The sequence below is a fragment of the Nycticebus coucang genome, chromosome 16 (assembly GCF_027406575.1).
Source record: "Nycticebus coucang isolate mNycCou1 chromosome 16, mNycCou1.pri, whole genome shotgun sequence".
Classification (NCBI taxonomy): Eukaryota; Metazoa; Chordata; class Mammalia; order Primates; family Lorisidae; genus Nycticebus; species Nycticebus coucang.
The window spans coordinates 95,421,925-95,442,909 of record NC_069795.1 but is presented as its reverse complement, the minus strand read 5'-3'; the positions used below and the strand labels follow the sequence as shown (position 1 = coordinate 95,442,909).

Here is a 20,985-nt window from a genome sequence, read left to right as displayed (position 1 = left end):
TTGTTAATTTTATAGCCTTTTTGTTCCTTACTCCTATGTGAGTTGATACGCTTGTGTTTCTAAAAAGAACACTAAAAATCCTCTTTATATGAGTAGATGTTAATTAGGAGGAAGAGGGAGTGTTTAACACTAGATACTCAAATTGAATCTTTCTGTTTACAAAGTCTTTCAAGAGACTGTTGTTAACTTCAGAGTTTGAATGTTACATACGGCAATTGATCGATGGTGTAGCCTTTGTGTCCCATTTTGTGAGTCAATTATGATTTTGCTGAATGTAGAGTCAGCAAAGGGTCCTGGCTGTTGGACAGTCTGCTATGACCTTAACATGTGGCCAAGTAGGGTTAAGGGGAGTCTGGGACAAACCATCGCTACTGTAAATCATCTAATTGTAATAATGACTGATAAATTTCTGAATACTTACCACATTGCAGGCATTATTCTGTACATACTTTCAACAGTCTATACCTTTACTGTTTATATAAGGTCACAGATCTCACTTGATTATAATAGTAAAATCGGCAGAGCAAATGACTTTTTTGACAGATGATAAAACTGAGATGTAAGAAGGTTCAGAGACCCAAAAGCTGGGACCAGAACCAGGGCTGGGAGTAAGCCTTTCCCAGCATGTAGAAAGTTTGCAGATTGCCGTGATCTTGCAGAGAGCTGGCCTGCAGGATCGCACCCAGGCCAGGTGATGGGGGCTTGAAGCTGCACCAGAGGTGTCTGCTTCTGACTGTGAGCACACAGCCATTCCCCAGTATTACTGGATGTGGGCGTGCCATGCTCAACAGGAGGAAGTAGAACTCAGTCACTATCTGTGATTGACATTTCCACCCTACCTTTCTCAGACCTTTTTTTCAGTGATGTGTTCTTTTTTTTTTTTTTTTTTCTTTTTGCAGTTTTTGGCTGAGGCTGGGTTTGAACCCGCCACCTCCGGTATATGGGGCCAGCACCCTACTCCTTTGAGCCACAGGCACCGCCCTCAGTGATGTATTCTTTGTTATATTAAAGATGATTAAAAAAAAAAAAGTGCTTAACATCATCAGGCAATTTGATCTTTGCTTAAGAAACATCAGGTTCGTGACTGAAAAGAAACATCATCTTGGAACTTTTCATTGTTATGGCTTAAATCTCCTTTAAAAAGTAACTTCCCATGAGCTAAGTTACCATTTTCACAAATACTAGCAGTAGTCACCAAATGAAATATTATCATCAAAACATGATCAATGAAGAAATCGAATATTTTGTTATTTTACTGTTAATAGTGTTGCTCACTGTATAAAAAAGCACCAGCAAATGCAGTATATCATAAAATTAAGATAATATTGTTATTCATTTGACACTGTAAAGCAGCAGTTCTCAACCTGTGGGTCGTGACCCCTTTGTAACAATGAAAATACATCCTGCATATCTGGTATTTACATTATGATTCATAACAGTAGCAAAAATATAGTTATGAAGTAGCAACGAAAATAATTTTATGGTTGGGGGTCACCACAAAAAAGAGGAACTGTATTAAAGGGTTGCGGCATTAGGAGGCATTAGAAAGGTTGAAAACCACTGTTGTAAAGCCAAGAGAAACTTCTTTACACCCGGTTATTTCCAATGGAAAGATCGCTTCAACTCAAATCTTGGTATAGATGTAAGCAAGTCACAGTAATGGCTTTATGCTTGTATTACATAATTTTTATAACTAGTTTTTACGATGGATAATTTCATGACTTCTGAATACTCGAGGTTAGTCTAAAAATCGTTGGGTATTATGAAAAAGATGCATATTATGTTTACCTACAACCATTAGAAAGTTAAGGACTGTTTTCTTCCATTAGCTGTGCTGAGAGTAGTGGCTTCTTTAAGTCATCTATTCACTACTAATTTCGACAACTAAGCTGGACTAAGTTATTTCACACTAGTTTACTTAGGGGTTATATCTTCACTCCTCAGTAGAGTTTATGAATTTCTCAGATGCTTCTTCAACTCATTAGCTCATCTAGTTCTGAAAGTTTACTCACTGTCACCTTGATCAGCCAACCAGCTTCACACCAAGATTTGTTGACAAGTCCTGGATTTCTTGCCAGAGCTCATTAATTTCAGTTACTTCTCTTGATGAAGGAGAATGAGTTCACTGGCAGCTCTCACACTTTCCAAAGCACCAAACTCATCTTCTTTGTTTAATTTTGTTCCAGCTTCAGACGGATTACAGTGAACATCTCCCAAAACTTCCTGTGCAAAATTGCTCATTCCCACTGTTCTGATACCGTGTTCTATTGGTTTCCATTCTTGTTTCTCTGTGAATTGACAATGTTTGGAGGACACAGCTGCCAGGGCCGAGCATAGCCTGCAGGCCCTGGGCCACTAGCAATGTTGTGCTCACAGGGGTATTGAGGGTTGCTGCCCTGTGCCTGGTGGTGCAGATTTTTTGAAAAGAATAATTTCAGGTATTTTCTTATTACAAAAGTAAAAACTCATTTAGAAACTGTGGATTAGCAAGAAAAATTATTCATGGTTCCATCACCACTATTAACATTTAGGGTACATCCTCCTACTGTTCCTTTTTTTTTTTTTTTTTAGACAAAGTCTCATACTCAGTCATCCTGGGTAGAGTGCCATGGCATCCTTATAGCTCACACAAACTCAAACTCTTGGGCTAAAGCAATCCTCTTGTCTCAGCCTCCCAGGTAGTTAGGACTACAGGTGTGTGCCACCACATCTAGCTAATTTTTCGATTTTTTTCTCGCTCTTGCTTAGGCTGGTCTCAAACTCTTGATCTCAGGCAATCTACCTGCCTCGGCCTCCCAGAGTGCTAGCCTTCTATTTTTTACCTATGCCTGGCTCACTTTATGTTTCACAAAAATGGAATTATACATTTCCACTGTAATGTTACAGACATATGTATACTACTTATTAAACTGTACCTCTGACCTTATTCTAGGGAACACTAGAATCTTACAAGATGGTGAGACATGTTCTATATAGCATTTCAGTTTCTTTACTGTAGGCATCTTTATTAAAGAAATTTTGAGTTTCCACTGCACAAATGCATGTTATGAATATCTAAGGGGAGAATAGAGGATGTGGGCTTTAAAAACTTATTTGACCATGGAAACCACCTGTTTTTGATTCAATACTTATCTCTCTCTTAGAACACTAGGATGACATAGAACATAATTCGGAGATTACTGTTGTCCCACATCATCTGTTTTTGACATTTGGCCTTTACAGGATATTTTATGTATCTTCCTTGTAATAGGGAACTTTGGTAAATGCATCTTAAATATAATTTCTGCAGAGCAGATATCTCCATTGCTCAGTTCTTCCACTGATTGCCAGAAAATTGGCAGGATTTTCAGTAGAGTCCTCATTACATGGAAAACTCAAGGAATATATTTTGTGTGTTTTTTTCTCCCCCTTTGGTATAATTTGAGAACACTGTGTCTGTACGTGTGTACATACACACGTAGATATGGATTTATATAAGCTAATATGTGGATGTGTATACAAATACACATGCACTTACGTGCGTTTATGCATAGTTACCCACACAGGTGTGCACATACCTATCTACCTGTATCTGTTATTAACAAGAGAAAATAAAACCCTTTGTGTCTAAGCCCCAGTTAAGTTGTAAAGCTCTCTCCTTTAATATTTTAAACTTATACAATTAAAAAAGACATTCTTTCCTGGGTGGCGCCTGTGGCTCAAAGGAGTAGGGCGCTGGCCCCATATGCCGGAGATGGTGGGTTCAAACCCAGCCCCGGCCAAAAACTGCAAAAAAAAAAAAGGACATTCTTTCCTTCTGTACTTAACATGTGGGCTCTTAATTTCCCAGACTTCACTACTTCCTATCATTGTTGGACATATCTCAAGGCCCAGAGATTTAAAGAACAGCTTTTTGGCCCAAGGATAATATTTTTCAAATTTCAGTCATAGGAGAGGCTGTTATAGAAGTCTTCAGAATGATCTGAGAGGCTGTTATAGAGGTCTTCAGAATGATCTGAGAGGCTGGCATAAAGCTATTAACAACATAAAGTTGTTCTTCCCAGAACAGAGTTCTGGGAATCCACTAAGTCTCCCCCACATGAGATTAGAGAATTGTTTTTCAATGCTTGCACTGTCCAGGTAATTTGTAAGGTTCCTATTCAGGTCAAAGATACAAACTCAGCCCATGAAACTTAATATGTGGATGGCTTAATGCAAAACAAAGTAAAAACATTGTCTACACACCCAGCAAAATAGTACTTTCTTTGGGTAATGTGGGTAAGAGGGTGAAGAGGAGCAGTTTGGAGTTACTTTCTCACGCCAGACTCTCCTGTGTGCTGTCCAGCATCAGACATCGATGAGTCCGCAGTGATGCAGCTGGCTGAGATGGGCTTCCCTCTGGAAGCATGTCGGAAGGCTGTGTACTTCACAGGAAACATGGGCGCCGAGGTGGCCTTCAACTGGATCATTGTGCACATGGAAGAGCCAGGTAGGTGGGGGGAATACAATGGCTTTGGTATCCAAAGTGCTCCTCAGAGGTGCTATGCCTTGGTCTTTCCATTTCTCCTGTGGATGTGAGCCCAGAAAGTGACTTCTCAGCTCATAATCTGTTGCAGTGGGGGAAAAAAATCATGATGCTCATCTCTGTTCTTCTTTTAAAAAATATTAGAATTGAACTCAGGAGTTGAGACCAGCCTGAGCAAGAGTGAGACCCTGTCTTTACTTAAAAAAAAAAAAGCCGGTGTTCTGGCAGGCACCTGTAGTCCCACTACTTAGGAGGCTGAGACAGGAGGATCACTTAAACCCAAGAGTTTACGGTTACTATGACCTATGACACCACTGTACTCTACCCAGGGTGAAAGAGTAAAACTCTGTCTCAAAAAATATATATATTATAATAAGAGGCTTGGCACCTGTAGCTCTGTGGTTAGGGTGCCGGCCACATACACCCTATGAAGGTTGGAGGGTTCGAACCTGACCTGGGCCTGCTAAACAACAATGACAACTGCAACCAAAAAATAGCCAGGTGTTGTGGCTGGTGCCTGTAGTCCCAGCTACTTGGGAGGCTGAGGCAAGAGAAGAGTTTGAGGTTGCTGTGAGCTGTGACGTCACGGCATTCTACCGAGGGTGACATAGTGAGACTCTGTCTCAAAAAAAGATAAATAGGGCAGCACCTGTGTCTCAGTGAATAGGGTGCCGGTCCCATATACGGAGGGTGGCGGGTTCAAACCTGGCCCCGGCCAAACTGCAACAAAAAATAGCCAGGCATTGTGGCAGGCACCTGTAGTCCCAGCTACTTGGGAGGCTGAGGCAGGGGAATCACCTAAGCTCAAGAGCTGGAGGTTGCTGTGAGCTGTGATGCCATGGCATTCTACCAAGGGCAATAAAGTGAGACTAGGTCTCTAAAAATAATAATAATTATTATAAGAGCTTTATTAGATATAATTCACTCCTTTAAAATGTGTAATTCAGTGGTGAAAAGACCATTAGAAAGATGTGGCATTCACTTTAGCTATGAGATGATGAGGACTTGAAATGGAAATATGAACATTAAGAAATAGATGCCATTTAGTTGGCTTTTTACAAAATTCTGTTTTAAGCTATAATTCATCTCTTCACCCATTTAAAGTGTATATTTCAGTGGTTTTTAGTAAAGTCCCAGAGGTGTCATTACCACTATGTGTGGTAAATTTACCACTGTGTAAATTTAGAGCATTTTTGTACCCCCAGGAGGAATCCTACACATGGTAGCCGTCACTCCCCATTCCCTTGCTCTTCTCAGCTCCTGGCAGCCACTAATCTACTTTGTGGATGTATGGATTTACCTACTTTGGACATTTCATATAAGTGAAATCATGTGAGCACTTTTGTATCTGGGTTCTCTTAGCATAAGATTTTCAAGGTCCATGTGTGTTGTAGTGAACACCTGTGCTTCATTTCAGAGACATACTACATTTTATTCTTTCATCAATTGGTGAGCATTTGGGTAGCTCCCACTTTTGACTTTTATGAATGATCCTATTATAAACAGTTGTATACAAGGTGTTAGGTGGACATTTGTTTTAATTCCTGTTGAGTGGAATTGCTCTGTCATATGGTAACTCCGTGTTTAGCTTTTTTAGGAACTATGATCTGCTTCAACTGGTGGCTGAACCAGCTTATATTCCCCCTAGTAATGAATGAGAGTTCTAATTGCTCCACACCCTCACTAAGCCTTGTTGTCCTTTTCATCATAGCCATTCTAGATGGGGTGTGAATTGGTATCTTGTGGTTTTGATTTGTTTTTCCTTTATGAATAATGATGTTGAGCATCTTTTCATGTTTATTGGCCATTGGTTTATCCTCTTTTGAGAAATATCTATTCAAATTCTTTACCTATTTCTACTGAGGTTGTCTTTTTATTGTTGAGTTCTAAGTGTTCTTTTTGTATTGTGTGTCTATTTCTTAGATATGTGACTTGCAAATATTATTTTTCATTGTGCTATGTTTTCACTTTCTTGATGGTCTCCTTTGGAACACAAAAGTTTTTAATTTTGGTGAAGTTCAATTTGTCTATTTTTTAAAATCTTTTATCACCTGTTTTTGAGTTGCCTAAAAAAATCACTGCCTAACCCAGTGTCACAAAGATTTACTCCTGTGTTTTCTTCAAAGTGTATTTTTTTTTTTTCGAGACAGAGTCTTATTATGTTGCCCTTGGTAGAGTGTTGTGGCGTCACAGCTCACGGCAACCTCAAACTCTTGGGCTTAAGCTATTCTCTTGCCTCAGCCTCCCAAGTACTTGGGACTACAGGTACCCGCCACAACGCCCAGCTGTTTTTTTGTTATTGTTGTCATTGTTGTTTTATCAGGCCCTGGCCAGCTTTGAACCCACCAGCCCGCGGCGCCTGTGGCTCAAAGGGTTAGGGCGCTGGCCTCATATGCCAGAGGTGACGGGTTCAAACCCAGCCCCGGCCAAAAAAAAAAAAAAAATAGCTTTCTGAACCCACCAGCCCTGGTGCGTGTGGCTGGCACCCTAAACAGTGAGCTGCAGGTGCCAAGCCCTTCAAAGAGTATTATAGTTTTATTTCTTGCTTTTGGTCTGTGATCCATTTTGAGTTAATTTTGTGTTATGTTGTGAGGTAGGGGTCTGATTTCATTCTTTTGCATATGGATGTCTGGTTGTCCCTGCCCCATTTGTTGAAAAGACTGTCTTTTCCTCACCAAATGGTCTTGTTGAAAATCAATTAATCTTTAATAAATGGGTTTATTTCTAGAATCTCAATTCTATTCAATTGATTTACATATCTGTCCTTATGCCAGTACCAAACTGTCTTAATGGCTATAAATTTATAGGTATTTTTCCTTTTTAGTGTTATCTATTGTAAGACCAAAGAAAAGAAAAAAGCTTGAGTGTGATTTGTTTTTTTCAGATTTTGCTGAACCATTGACCATGCCTGGTTATGGAGGAGTGGCTTCTGCTGGAGCTTCATTTTTTGGTGCTACTGGATTGGATAACCAGCCTCCAGAGGAAATTGTAGCTATCATCACCTCCATGGGGTTCCAGAGAAATCAGGCCATTCAGGCACTACGAGCAACTGTGAGTGTGAGACTGTGTGCATGTGAACGCCCTTCTCTGGCAGGAGGTTGTTTGTATTTCTGTTAGTAACAATTGAGACCTTCCAGTGTCCTTTGATCATTTGTAATCATGTTTGTCTGACTCTGTACTCCTCTATGGCTCACAGAGATTTATTTGTATATAGTATATGTGAAGCTAAAAGAAATAATTGAGGGAGGGAATCATACAGGTACAGATTATTTCAGAATATGGAGATAAGAAAGCTGAGGTAACAGGCTGATATTGAAAGGAGCTTTGTTGGAGGAGGCGGAGCAAGATGGCAGCCGAGTAACAGCTTTCTTGCATCTGGGCACCATGAGTCTGGGGAGATAGAACTCCAGGCATCTCTGGCTGGTGGGATCTGCCTATCATCACCCCTGCGCGGATACAGGGAGTCAGTGAGAGACTTCTGGACCCCAAGAGGAGGACTAAAACAGTGGAAAACCGGAAAGTGGTCACGTGTGTTCAATGGGTCTAAACCCGCCCGCAACTGTAAGTTCAGTAGCAGCGAGACTGCAAACCAGAAAGGCCTTACCTGTGAACTGTTTTGGTGTCTTTGGACTTGGCACTCAGTTGAACTGCCTTGCGGAGAGCCTGAGCGGGAGTGCAGAGAACTTTGGCCGTTGTCTAGGGCCCCAGTCTGAGCTGCTGAGCCAGGTGGAGCTAATGGTGTTTGGCGTTGGGTCACAGGGAGCCATTGTGAGCGATCTGACCCTGCAAGCTCCGCCCTCAGGGTCGCAGAGCTAGAATTGGGTGGGAGCTGGTAACCCAGGGACCAAGTAGCCTAAGGGCGGGGTCTGAGCCACCTTGCAGCCCTAACCCTCAGGGGCAGAGTGAGACCAGTTTTGGCACACTGGGTTAGTGGATAGCCACTTCAGCAGTGATTCCAGCAACAAGCACTTTCCTGGGAAAGCTTCTGCTCAGCAAGTGAACAAGTTCAAAGTGCCTTTTAATTGGGCTGAACAGAGATTTAGGGTGTCTACCTGCTGGGGTTTGAGAAATCAGCACCCTCCAGTCGTATCAGAACTGTGATTAACATCTCATACCCCAGAAGACCATGTGTTGCCCAGACAATATTCAATAACATATACATACTGCTTTGTTTTTGGTTGTTTTTCTTTTTCTTTTTTTGGTTTGGTTTTTTTTTTTTTGTTTATTTTGATGTTGTTGATGTTATTTTGTTTTATAAGTTCAACCTTTTCCATACAGATCCTTTTTCTTTCTCAATTTTTCTAGTTTAATTATAATTTCCCATTGCTGTCTTTTTCAATAATTAGAACTTCATTTTTGCTAGTGTTTCTACTGCTATTATTTGGTTTTTCACCCAATTTTATCCCGTAAAGTTTTCTGTTTGCTTGTTTTGGTTTGATTTATAGCATTTTTGTCTTTCCTTTCTACTTGGTGGAGGTGGGGTATTGTGTCTGATCAGGTTACCAAAGAGCTGCTGACCTCAAGGGAACCACCCAACTGGGCACCCCCAGAAGGTGGGTTTCTTTTAAGATTGTGTCAAAGTACCTTACTGTAAACCTATATTGCTCTGTCTCCCTCTTTCTGTGCCTCTCTTCTTTTTGCCAATATTCCTTTTACCCACCCCCGTCCTTTCTCTATTTTTCTTTTTTTTCTTATCACTTGGTCCTCCTTTCTTTCATCCCTTTTTTGCTCTTCAACCTTCTCACCCCTCTGATCCTGTAACCCTTAGTCCACAGGCATGAGAACTTAAAGAGCAAGAGGAAGTAAAAGGAAAATTAGGGCAAGGAAACAGATAAAAGAAATCACTCATGAGGAAGAATCAGCAGAAAACTATAGGCAAAATGAAGAACCAGTCCAGAACAACCCCGCCAAGGGACCATGAGGTAGCTACTGCAGATGATTCCACCTATGAAGAAATGCTAGGAATGACAGAAAGGGAATTTAGAATACACATGTTGAAAACAATGAAAGAAATGATGGAAACAATGAAGGAAACTGCTAATAAAGTGGAAAATAACCAAAAGGACATCCAAAAACAGAATCAAATAAGAGATGAACGATATGAAGAATATAAAAAGGATATAGCAGAGCTGAAGGAACTGAAACAGTCAATTAGGGAACTTAAAGATGCAATGGAAAGTATCAGCAACAGGTTAGACCATGCAGAAGAAAGAATTTCGAGGTAGAAGACAAAGTTCTTGAGATAGCTCAGATAGTAAAAGAGGCAGAAAAGAGGAGAGAGAAAGCAGAACGTTCACTGTCAGAATTATGGGACTTTATGAAGCGTTCCAACATACGAGTTATAGAAATTCCAGAAGGCAAAGAAGAATGCCCCAGAGGAATGGAAGCCATACTAGAGAATATTATAAAAGAAAATTTCCCAAATATCACCAAAGATTCTGACACACTGCTTTCAGAGGGATATCGGACTCCAGGTCGCCTCAACTCTAACCGAGCTTCTCCAAGACACATTGTGATGAACCTGTCCAAAGTCAAGACAAAAGAAAAGATTCTGCAAGCGGCCAGGAGTAAGCACCAGTTGACCTACATGGGCAAATCCATCAGAGTTACCGCAGACTTCTCTAATGAAACTTTCCAAGCAAGAAGACAATGGTCATCTACCTTTAATCTACTTAAACAGAACAATTTCCAGCCCAGAATTCTGTACCCTGCTAAGCTAAGCTTAAAAATTGACGGAGAAATCAAATCATTTACGGATATACAAACATTGAGGAAATTTGCCACAACAAGACCAGCTCTACAGGAAATACTTCAACCTGTTCTGCACACTGACCACCACAATGGATTAGCATCAAAGTAAGAACTCAGAAATTAAAGGACAGAACCTAACCTCCACACTGATGCAAAAGATAAAACTAAGCAATGGACTCTCACCAAATAAGACGAATAGACTACTACCACACTTATCAATTATCTCAATAAATGTTAATGGCTTGAATTCCCCACTGAAGAGACATAGATTGGCTGACTGGATTAAAAAACACAAGCCATCTATTTGCTGTCTGCAAGAAACACACCTGGCTTCAAAAGACAAATTAAAGCTCCGAGTCAAGGGTTGGAAGACAATTTTTCAGGCAAATGGAATCAGATGAAAAGAGGAGTTGCAATCTTATTTTCAGATACATGTGGATTTAAAGCAACTAAAGTCAAAAAAGACAAAGATGGTCACTTTATATTGGTCAAGGGAAAAATACAACAAGAAGACATTTCAATTCTAAATATCTATGCACCCAATTTGAATGCTCCCAGATTCTTGAAACAGACCTTAGTCTGAGCAATATGATATCTGATAATACCATAATAACAGGGGACCTTAACACTCCTCTTACAGAGCTGGACAGATCCTCTAAACAGAAATTAAACAAAGATATAAGAGATTTAAATGAGACCCTAGAACAACTGTGCTTGACAGATGCATATAGAACCCTCCACCCCAAAGATAAAGAATATACATTCTTCTCATCACCCCATGGAACATTTTCCAAAATTGATCATATCCTGGGACACAAAACAAATATCAACAGAATCAAAAGAATTGAAATTTTACTTTGTATCTTCTCAGACCATAAGGCACTAAAGGTGGAACTCAACTCTAACAAAAATGCTCGACCCCACCCAAAGACATGGAAATTAAACAATCTCCTATTGAATAACAGATGGGTGCAGGAAGAAATAAAACAGGAAATCATTAACTTCCTTGAGCATAATAACAATGAAGACACAAGCTACCAAAACCTGTGGGACACTGCAAAAGCAGTTTTGAGGGGAAAATTCATCGCTTTAGATGCCTACATTTGAAAAACAGAAAGAGAGCACATCAACAATCTCACAAGAGATCTTATGGCATTGGAAAAAGAAGAACAATCTAAGCCTAAACTCAGTAGAAGAAAAGAAATATCCAAAATCAAATCAGAGATCAATGAAATTGAAAACAAAAGAATCATTCAGAAAATTAATGAAACAAGGAGTTGGTTTTCTGAAAAAATTAATAAAATAGATAAACCATTGGCCAGACTAACGAGGAATAGAAAAGTAAAATCTCTAGCAACCTCAATCAGAAATGATAAAGGGGAAATAACAACTGATCTCACAGAGATACAAGAGATCATCTCTGAATACTACCAGAAACTCTATGCCCAGAAATTTGACAATGTGAAGGAACTGGATAAATATTTGGAATCACACCCTCTCCCTAGACTTAGCTAGGAAGAAATAGAGCTCCTGAACAGACCAATTTCAAGCACTGAGATCAAAGAAACAATAAAAAATCTTCCAACCAAAAAATGCCCTGGTCCAGATGGCTTCACACCAGAATTCTATCAAACCTTCAAGGAAGAGCTTATTCCTGTACTGTAGAAATTATTCCAAAAAATTGAGGAAGAAGGAATCTTCCCCAACACATTCTATGAAGCAAACATCACCCTGATACCAAAACCAGGAAAAGACCCAAACAAAAAGGAGAATTTCAGACCAATCTCACTAATGAATATAGATGCAAAAATCCTCAACAATGTCCTAGCCAATAGATTACAGCTTATCATCAAAAAAGTCATTCATCATGATCAAGTAGGCTTTATCCCAGGGATGCAAGGCTGGTTTAACATATGCAAGTCCATAAACGTTATCCACCATATTAACAGAGGCAAAAATAAAGATCACATGATCCTCTCAATAGATGCAGAAAAAGCATTTGATAAAATCCAGCATCCTTTTCTAATTAGAACACTGAAGAGTATAGGCATAGGTGGCACATTTCTAAATCTGATTGAAGCTATCTGTGAAAACCCATGGCCAATATTTTACTGAATGGAGTAAAACTCAAAGCTTTTCCTCTTAGAACTGGAACCAGACAAGGTTGTCCTCTGTCACCTTTACTATTCAACGTAGTGCTGGAAGTTCTAGCCAATACAATTAGGCAAGACAAGGAAATAAAGGGAATCCAAGTGGGAGCAGAGGAGGTCAAACTCTCCCTCTTTGGTGACGACATGATCTTATACTTAGAGAACCCCAAAGACTCAACCACAAGACTCCTAGAAGTCATCAAAAAATACAGTAATGTTTCAGGATATAAAATCAATGTCCACAAGTCAGTAGCCTTTGTATACACCAATAACAGTCAAGATGAGAAGCTAATTAAGGACACAACTTCCTTCACCATAGTTTCAAAGAAAATGAAATACCTAGGAATATACCTAACGAAGGAGGTGAAGGACCTCTATAAAGAAAACTATGCAATCTTCAGAAAGGAAATAGCAGAGGATATTAACAATGGAAGAACATACCATGCTCATGGACGGGAAGAATCAACATTGTTAAAATGTCTATACTTTCCAAAGCCATCTACCTATTCAATGCCATTCCTATCAAAATACCAACATCGTACTTTCAAGATTTGGAAAAAATGATTCTGCGTTTTGTATGGAACCAGAAAAAACCCCGTATACTAAGGCAGTTCTTAGTAACAAAAATAAAGCTGGGGGCATCAGCATACCAGATTTTAGTCTGTACTACAAAGCCATAGTGGTCAAGACAGCATGGTCCTGGCAGAAAAACAGAGACATAGACACTTGGAATTGAATTGAAAACCAAGAAATGAAACTAACATCTTACAACCACCTTATCTTCGATAAACCAAACAAGAACATACCTTGGGGGAAAGACTCCCTATTCAATAAATGGTGTTGGGAGAACTGGATGTCTACATGTAAAAGACTGAAACTGGACCCACACCTTTCCCCACTCACAAAAATTGATTCAAGATGGATAAAGGACTTAAATTTAAGGCATGAAACAATAAAAATCCTCCAAGAAAGCATAGGAAAAACACTGGAAGATATTGGCCTGGGGAAAGACTTCATGAAGAAGACTGCCATGGCAATTGCAACAACAACAAAAATAAACAAATGGGACTTCATTAAACTGAAAAGCTTCTGTACAGCTAAGGAGACAATAACCAAAACAAAGAGACAACCTACACAATGGGAAAGGATATTTGCATATTTTCAATCAGACAAAAGCTTGATAACTAGGATCTATAGAGAACTCAAATTAATCCACATGAAAAAAGCCAACAATCCCATGTATCAATGGGCAAGAGACATGAATAGAACTTTCTCTAAAGATGACAGACGAATGGCTAACAAACACATGAAAAAATGTTCATCATCTCTATATATTAGAGAAATGCAAATCAAAGCAACCCTGAGATATCATCTAACCCCAGTGAGAATGGCCCACATCTCAAAATCTCAAAACTGCAGATGCTGGCGTGGATGTGGAGAGAAGGGAACACTTTTACACTGCTGGTGGGACTGCAAACTAGTACAACCTTTCTGGAAGGAAGTATGGAGAAACCTCAAAGCACTCAAGCTAGACCTCCCATTTGATGCTGCAATCCCATTACTGGGCATCTACCCAGAAGGAAAAAACTCCTTGTATCATAAGGACACTTGTACTAGACTGTTTATTGCAGCTCAATTTACAGTCGCCAAAATGTGGAAACAGCCTAAATGCCCACGAACCCAGGAATGGATTAACAAGCTGTGGTATATGTATACCATGGAATAACTATTCCACTATTAAAAAAAATGGAGACTTTACAGCCTTTGTATTAACCTGGATGGAAGTGGAAGACATTATTCTTAGTAAAGCATCACAAGAATGGAGAATCATGAATCCTATGTACTCAATTTTGATATGAGGACAATTAATGACAAGGTTATGGGGGGGAAGCAGAAAGAGGGACGGAGGGGGGGGTGGGGCCTTGGTGTGTGTCACACTTTATGGGGGCAAGACATGATTGCAAGAGGGACTTTACCTAACAATTGCAATCAGTGTAACCTGGCTTATTGTACCCTCCATGAATCCCCAACAATAAAAAAAAAAAAAAAAAAAAAGACACACTAGCACTCTACTGAGGCAGAGACTAAGACTCTGCCTCAAAATAAATAAATAAATAAATGCAAGTAAAAAGATACCTGACAAGAAGTGGCTGAAACAATAGAGATGTTTAATAGAAAAACAAAAAAAAAAAAAGGAGCTTTGTTACCTCTTGAATGTTTGTTAACAGGAGGTCACAGGTTTGATGTGGAGATTGCTTTTGGCCTTTGAGCAGCAGTTGTCAAACTGTGGGTTGCGACCCCTTTGTAACAGTGAAAATACATCCAGCATATCAGATATTTACATTACGATTCATAACAGTAGCAAAATTACAGTTATGAAGTAGCAACGAAAATAATTTTATGGTTGGGAGTCACCACAACATGAGGAACTATATTAAAAGGTTGAGGCATTAGGACGCATTACGAAGTCTGAGAACCACTGCCCTAGAGTGGTTCGTTTATCAGCTTCGTTTATCAGCTCCTATATGGAAATATCCTTGGTATGACCCTGGCTGGCTTGGGGAAAATCTCAGTTATAACGCACTCACTTGGGTTTTGGCTTGGGTGTTGTGCTCACTTCTTGGCATATTTTTATGCCTCCCCAGGAGGGGTGCATGAGATTCTGTGTTCTTATAATAAGAAAGTTCTTTAAGGGAACAAATGCTTTTCTGATACTGAGACCTTGGGGAAATGTTTCTGAAAAGTCCTCATAGAATACTGAATGGCTCTAGGCATTCTCTGGTCTTGTTTTTCTCTGCAGCAGGAGAAGGTTCTAATAGTCATGAACTTCCTGTTGTTATCAGGAGGGATGGGGTCTTGAAACTGCAATGTAGATAGATGTCTTCCTCCTGCAGTGCAGATACCTGTTTTTTTTTTTCTTGTTTAAAAATTTTATTGTCAGTAGTTAAGTAAAAATAAAAAAAAACTTTATTGTCAGTGATGGCAGGTGAGGAAATTTTGGGTAAATAAAGATAGGAAACTGAGGATTTTTTATTTTTTTCTTTTCTTTTAATTTTTTAGATACTTATTTAATACTAAAGGAAAGTACTTTCTTAAACAAAAATAACCTATCCTTCCTTATCACTTCATAGTACATTTTTGAGTGGATGTCTGCCACTGATTATTTTTTGCCTAACTTTCCTGGTTGTCTGCTGGGATCTGTTGCAGAGGTCACAATGGCTCTTGACTGTCCCATAGGAAGGTGGCTGGAATGTGTGTCCCTTTAAAATGCTCAAAGTATCTCCACTGGAGTTTGTTTTACTTGGAGTACTTACTTTGTGCCCTGTTTATCTTACTTGTCTATTGTAGCATCTAACTATACCTAAACTTATTCTTTAACCTGCCAGTGATATCACGAATAGGGGAAGATGGAAATATATTTATGGTCGATTAGTTTGAACTCTGTGGGATTCAGTTTAAAACAATTGCATTTAACTCACCAGGGTTGTCATTGTCAATCAAAGCATTGTGTCTCTGCTGCAATCCAGCCGCCCTACCTACATTCAGGGAGAGGAGGCTCTATCATAGTCCACATATTGACATCCCTCTGTCTTGCAAAGTTATCTGCAGAAAATGTGGTTGGTAGAGAAAGCAGTGTGTGCAATTAGTGTGACGGTAGGTCCACCCATTGGCATTCTGAACCCATCATTATCAGCATCTACCTACAGAAATGCTGAGCTAAGACTGATATGGGCTTTGGAAGGCTGACCTGCTGCTCAGAACTGTTTTTCTGTGAATTGCAGACCTCAGCGGGGGAGACTTGCAGAGTGCCAACTGAACGTGCATTTCATATGCAGAATCAGAAGTTCTGACTTGAGGCACTTAGAGACTAATGAATTCAGGCCTCCTGCCCTACCTGCTTGACATCTGGTTCAAATGATCTGAGAACCACATGCATTGTAAAAATGTTTTCTTTCATTAGAATCATAACCTGGAAAGAGCACTGGATTGGATCTTTAGCCACCCGGAGTTTGAAGAGGACAGCGACTTTGTGATCGAGATGGAAAATAATGCCAATGCAAACATTATTTCTGAGGCCAAGCCTGAAGGACCTAGAGTCAGAGATGGATCTGGGAGTAAGTTCTTACATTACAGGCTGAGCATCACCACCGCACACTCAGCTTATGCCTTTCCCTCCCACCACTACATTCAAACTCTGACCATCATTCAAAACGAGCACAGATCCCACCTTCCCATAACTGGTGTCTTTCCACTTGCACAGGCCATGGCCATCTGTGAATGTCTTGGACTCAGTCTGATAAGGTCTTGAGCCCAGCAGTGTGTTGCTGCTTAACTTTAGTGTCAGTTTGACTTTATTCCTTCATAAAATTTCTTCTTGGGCCGTGAGAGTTTTTGTCAAAAAGAAAGCATTCATTTTCATGGTGGTTTTTCGAACAGTAGAAAAGTGGTCTCCTATCCTTGACCATACATAGTAATAGTACTATTACCAATACCACCCATTGAGAACTTCCTGAAGGACTGCTTCAGGATGACCAGGACCCGTGCCGTAACCATCGTTCTGTCTATAGCAAACACTATGTATGTCACTGTATGCCAGGCACTGTTCTAAGCCCTTTGCATGTAACATTCATTTAGTCCTTACCACAACTGATTTTATAGGTGAGAATATAGAGGCACAGAGAGATTAAGTACATGGCCCAAGGTTACACAGCTCTCAGGAGGTGGAGCCAATGTTCACATCCAGAATCCCTACTCGTAACCATTGTGCTACCCCACTATTGGGGCTGTCATCGCTTGCAGAGTAGCGTCCAGGCTCTTTAGCCTGGCAGTCAACACTGCCTCCAGGCAGGTCCCAGGCTGCTTCATGCTCTTTATTCAGCCCCTGAATACCTGTGACTGGGAGGCCTGGAATGGTAGCCACGCCGTCCGCCTACCCAGCTGTCACCATCTCTCTTCTCACTTACCTGCAGGCCTGGGCTCAGGTTAATCCATATTTGTGAAATGCCCTTCTCTTCTGTTGCTGCACATTCACATTCTTACCATTATTTGGTGCTTGGTCACTGATTCCATTTCTCTGGACTGCACTCCCAGATTCTGGTCATCACTGCCCATGCTCACCTTTATGCTAGTAACCATACCAGTGTTAACAATGCTTCCATTTGTGCCATAGTTAACCCCCACAGTAACCTTATGAGGAAGATGCCATTATCCTAATTTCACAGGTGAAGAAGCTGAGAGAAGGTTGGGAAGCTTGTCGAGGTCACGTAGCTAGCAAGGGAGTTCCAGTGCAGGCAGTCTGCTCCAGACCCCGTGCCTGTGGCCCCTGGGATGCATTGTTAGTTATTCTGGGATTGTTAGTTAGTTAGAGGGATCAAATTGATCTTGCAATAAAATTATTTATGTAGATTATCTGTGCTTACCACTTGACTGGAAGGTAGTGGAGGGCAAAGGGCATTTTACTTTTATAAAGTGCATGGTATCTAGTACGTAGAAAATATTGAGTAAAATAATAATTGGGTTTAAATTTACATGGTAGCATTGATTCTTGTAATCATATAGTTGCATATCTACTCACTAATGTTCAGACCAGATCCAACATCTATAGTTTGATCTACAACTAGAGAGAGAGAGGGGTGGGAGGGAGACTTTTTCCTCTTCTTTTTAAAAATATATAATAGGAATTTCATCACTGAAATTATTTTAATCTCAACTGGATAAGAAAAGGATGAGATATAGTTCTCTCAGCTTCCTAGAGAGTCTTACATTACTTTCCATAAATCAATAGCTTGCCTAAAATATTAAAAGCTATAATGGACCAGTTACTCAATAATTCACGAGCAGGAATTACATGTTACATGTCCATCGGTTCTCTCTCCATTGATTTTCTATAATAGACTTTTCTTTGGAGATGATGAGTTCTTCTCGCAGAAGAAACAAACCACAAAATGGGGCTGTTGTAACAGCGCCAAGGTATTTGCTGCAGCAGGAGGGAAGGTCTGATTGTAAGGATTTCCTTTCTTCTGATGACGCTTGAAGGCACCAGCCCCTCTCTTGCAGGTGGTCAGTGATGGTAAAGAGCAGCTGTTGCAGGAAAAGGTTGAATTAAAACTGACAGACATAGCAATGATGTAGGAAGGAACTTTTAATTGCCAGTGAGAACTCAGGTGCCTTAATGTATAAAATGCTGAGTTCCAGGGAAACAGTTTTTTCCAAACTCTTTTATACTTTTTTCTTCAGCTCAGTATCAGCTGCACAGTTGCAATTACAACAATGTGTAGAAAGAGTTAATAATTATATGATTATCTTATTATAATAATAATTTTATTATATTATTATTGTATCAAGAAACTACGGTGCTGGTATCTGTTACCTAGTGTTTTTCAAGGTCATTTCAGCTCAGTGTAAAGTTTGCTCTTACTTTTGGAGGAGGAGTTCATTCTGCAGCTGCCTGCTGCTTTTTTGGGATCACTAAGAAGTTTAAGACTGATTTCTCCTTCCTCACCCCGCATTGTCTTCTCAGGACTTAACTGTACCTCATGGCGAGCTATAGACATTCCTGGCACTGCTCAGTTTTGAGGTTCATCTAGGAAACCCACCTTCGTGACACTTTGAAGCACCCTTTAAGCAGTGGATCAGACTTGGGGGATTCTGACTGAGGGTGGGAAGGAGTGCTGTGAGACACACTTCCAGAAATCACACACAGGATAGGCAGGGTAGGAAGGCAGTTGTAGGTGAAAAAATCTAATTATGAAGAAAAAGAGGTAGAAACCACCCTAACTCACCCAATGTGTCTTAAGTCTCATTTTATAGTCTAAAGAATAGATTTTTTTAAAAAGCAAGCTTCCCCAGCACTGTGCTTGGCCCATGGTAGGTGATCTGCAGATAAATGACTAACTGAAGAGTTAGAGGAATGCCAGGGGGCAGCAAGCTCAGGGGTAGCCTTCCTGCTGCCTGCATTACGTGCTGTCTACCGATCGGCAGTAACCATCGGCAGTAACCGTCGTTGGGTTACAGTGCGTGAGCCAGAGGAAAGGGAAGAGGACCCGCCATGCTTTGTTGTCCGTGTATTCGCACCTGAACGCACATGTCAGTCATTCTTTCTTTTTCTTTCATTAATTAGCATTCTTGGGCCAGGCGCAGTGGCTCACGCCTGTAATCCTGGCACTCTGGGAGGCCAAGGCAGGTGGATTGCCTGAGCTCACAGCCTGAGCCAGAGCAAGACCTGGTCTCTAAAAATAGCCAGGTGCTGGGGCGGGCACCTGTAGTCCCAGCTACTTGGGAAGCTGAGGCAAGAGAATCGCTTAAGCCCAAGAGTTTGAGATTGCTGTGAGCGATGATGCTATCGCCCTCTATCAAGGAGGACAGAGTGAAACTGTCTCAAAAAAAAAAAAAAAAATTAGCATTTATTGTGCCTTTCTTAAAAATTAAAGGGATATATATTAATTTTAGCAACTTGAGAAAATATGAAAAAGGAAGTTAAAAATTATAAATTTACTACCTAGCATGACCACAAAGTAATCTTTTATTTATATTCTTCAGACCATTTAATGCAAATATATACAAATGAATATAAATATATCAGTTTAAAAAATATAACATTCTTTTCTATACATACTATTTTATAATGTACTTTTTCCCCTTTGGGTCTACCATATATACATGTAAATATATATCATTGAACATATATTAATTTTATTTTATTGTAAACATGTCCAAAATTTGTATACCTAATTTATAACTAATTTTAGGCCGGTTAGGTATCTTCTCCCATCCAAGTACTAATCAGGCCCAACCCTGCTTAGCTTCCAAGATCAGATTAAGTTTGAGCGCATTCAAGGTGGTATGGCAGTAGATGGGTTTGGTATCTTCTAAATAAAAGACTATAGTGTTACAGGAAGAGCTTCAAATAATGAAGGTATTTTCACATTCAGAAGATGGCAGCAATGATTTTTATTTTTTATTTGTTGCCTTCCTGGCATTTTCTTAGTTATGGTGTTAAGACATTTATATTTTACATTTACTCAGTTTCACATGTACCCTTGCAAGATGCACCGCAGGTGTAATCCCACCAATTACCCTCCTTCCGCCCATCGTCCCCTCTCCCCTCCCCTCCCCCTCCCCCTTCCCCATATTCTTAGGTTATAACTGGGTTATAGCTTTCATATGAAAGCCATAAATTAGTTTCATAGTAGGGCTGAGTATATTGGATACTTTTTCTTCCATTCTTGGGATACTTTACTAAGAAGAATATGTTCCAGCTCCATCCATGTAAACATGAAAGAGGTAAAGTCTCCATCTTTCTTTAAGGCTGCATAATATTCCATGGTGTACATATACCACAATTTATTAATCCATTCGTGGATCAATGGGCACTTGGGCTTTTTCCATGACTTAGCAATTATGAATTGGGCTGCAATAAACATTCTGGTACAAATATCTTTGTTACAATGTGATTTTTGGTCTTCTGGGTATATACCTAGTAGAGGAATTATAGGATTGAATGGCAGATCTATTTAAGTGTTCTCTAAACATCTTTCCAAAAGGAAAGATGCTGTTCTACACTAGCAGTGTAAAAGTGTT

The 20,985-nt window shown here is 40.0% G+C and overlaps 1 protein-coding gene across 4 annotated transcripts in view; it reads left to right on the top strand.

Annotated features, from left to right (window-relative positions):
* The window catches only part of USP13 (ubiquitin specific peptidase 13), a 180,004-nt gene that overhangs the window by 138,984 nt on the left and 20,035 nt on the right, over positions 1-20,985 (top strand). For all 4 annotated transcript variants that reach the window (XM_053564766.1, XM_053564767.1, XM_053564770.1 and 1 more), the window contains 3 exons: positions 4,325-4,468; positions 7,389-7,555; positions 16,367-16,520. In XM_053564766.1, the coding sequence (XP_053420741.1) occupies positions 4,325-4,468; positions 7,389-7,555; positions 16,367-16,520 (465 nt within the window). The remainder of the gene's footprint in view (positions 1-4,324; positions 4,469-7,388; positions 7,556-16,366; positions 16,521-20,985) is intronic.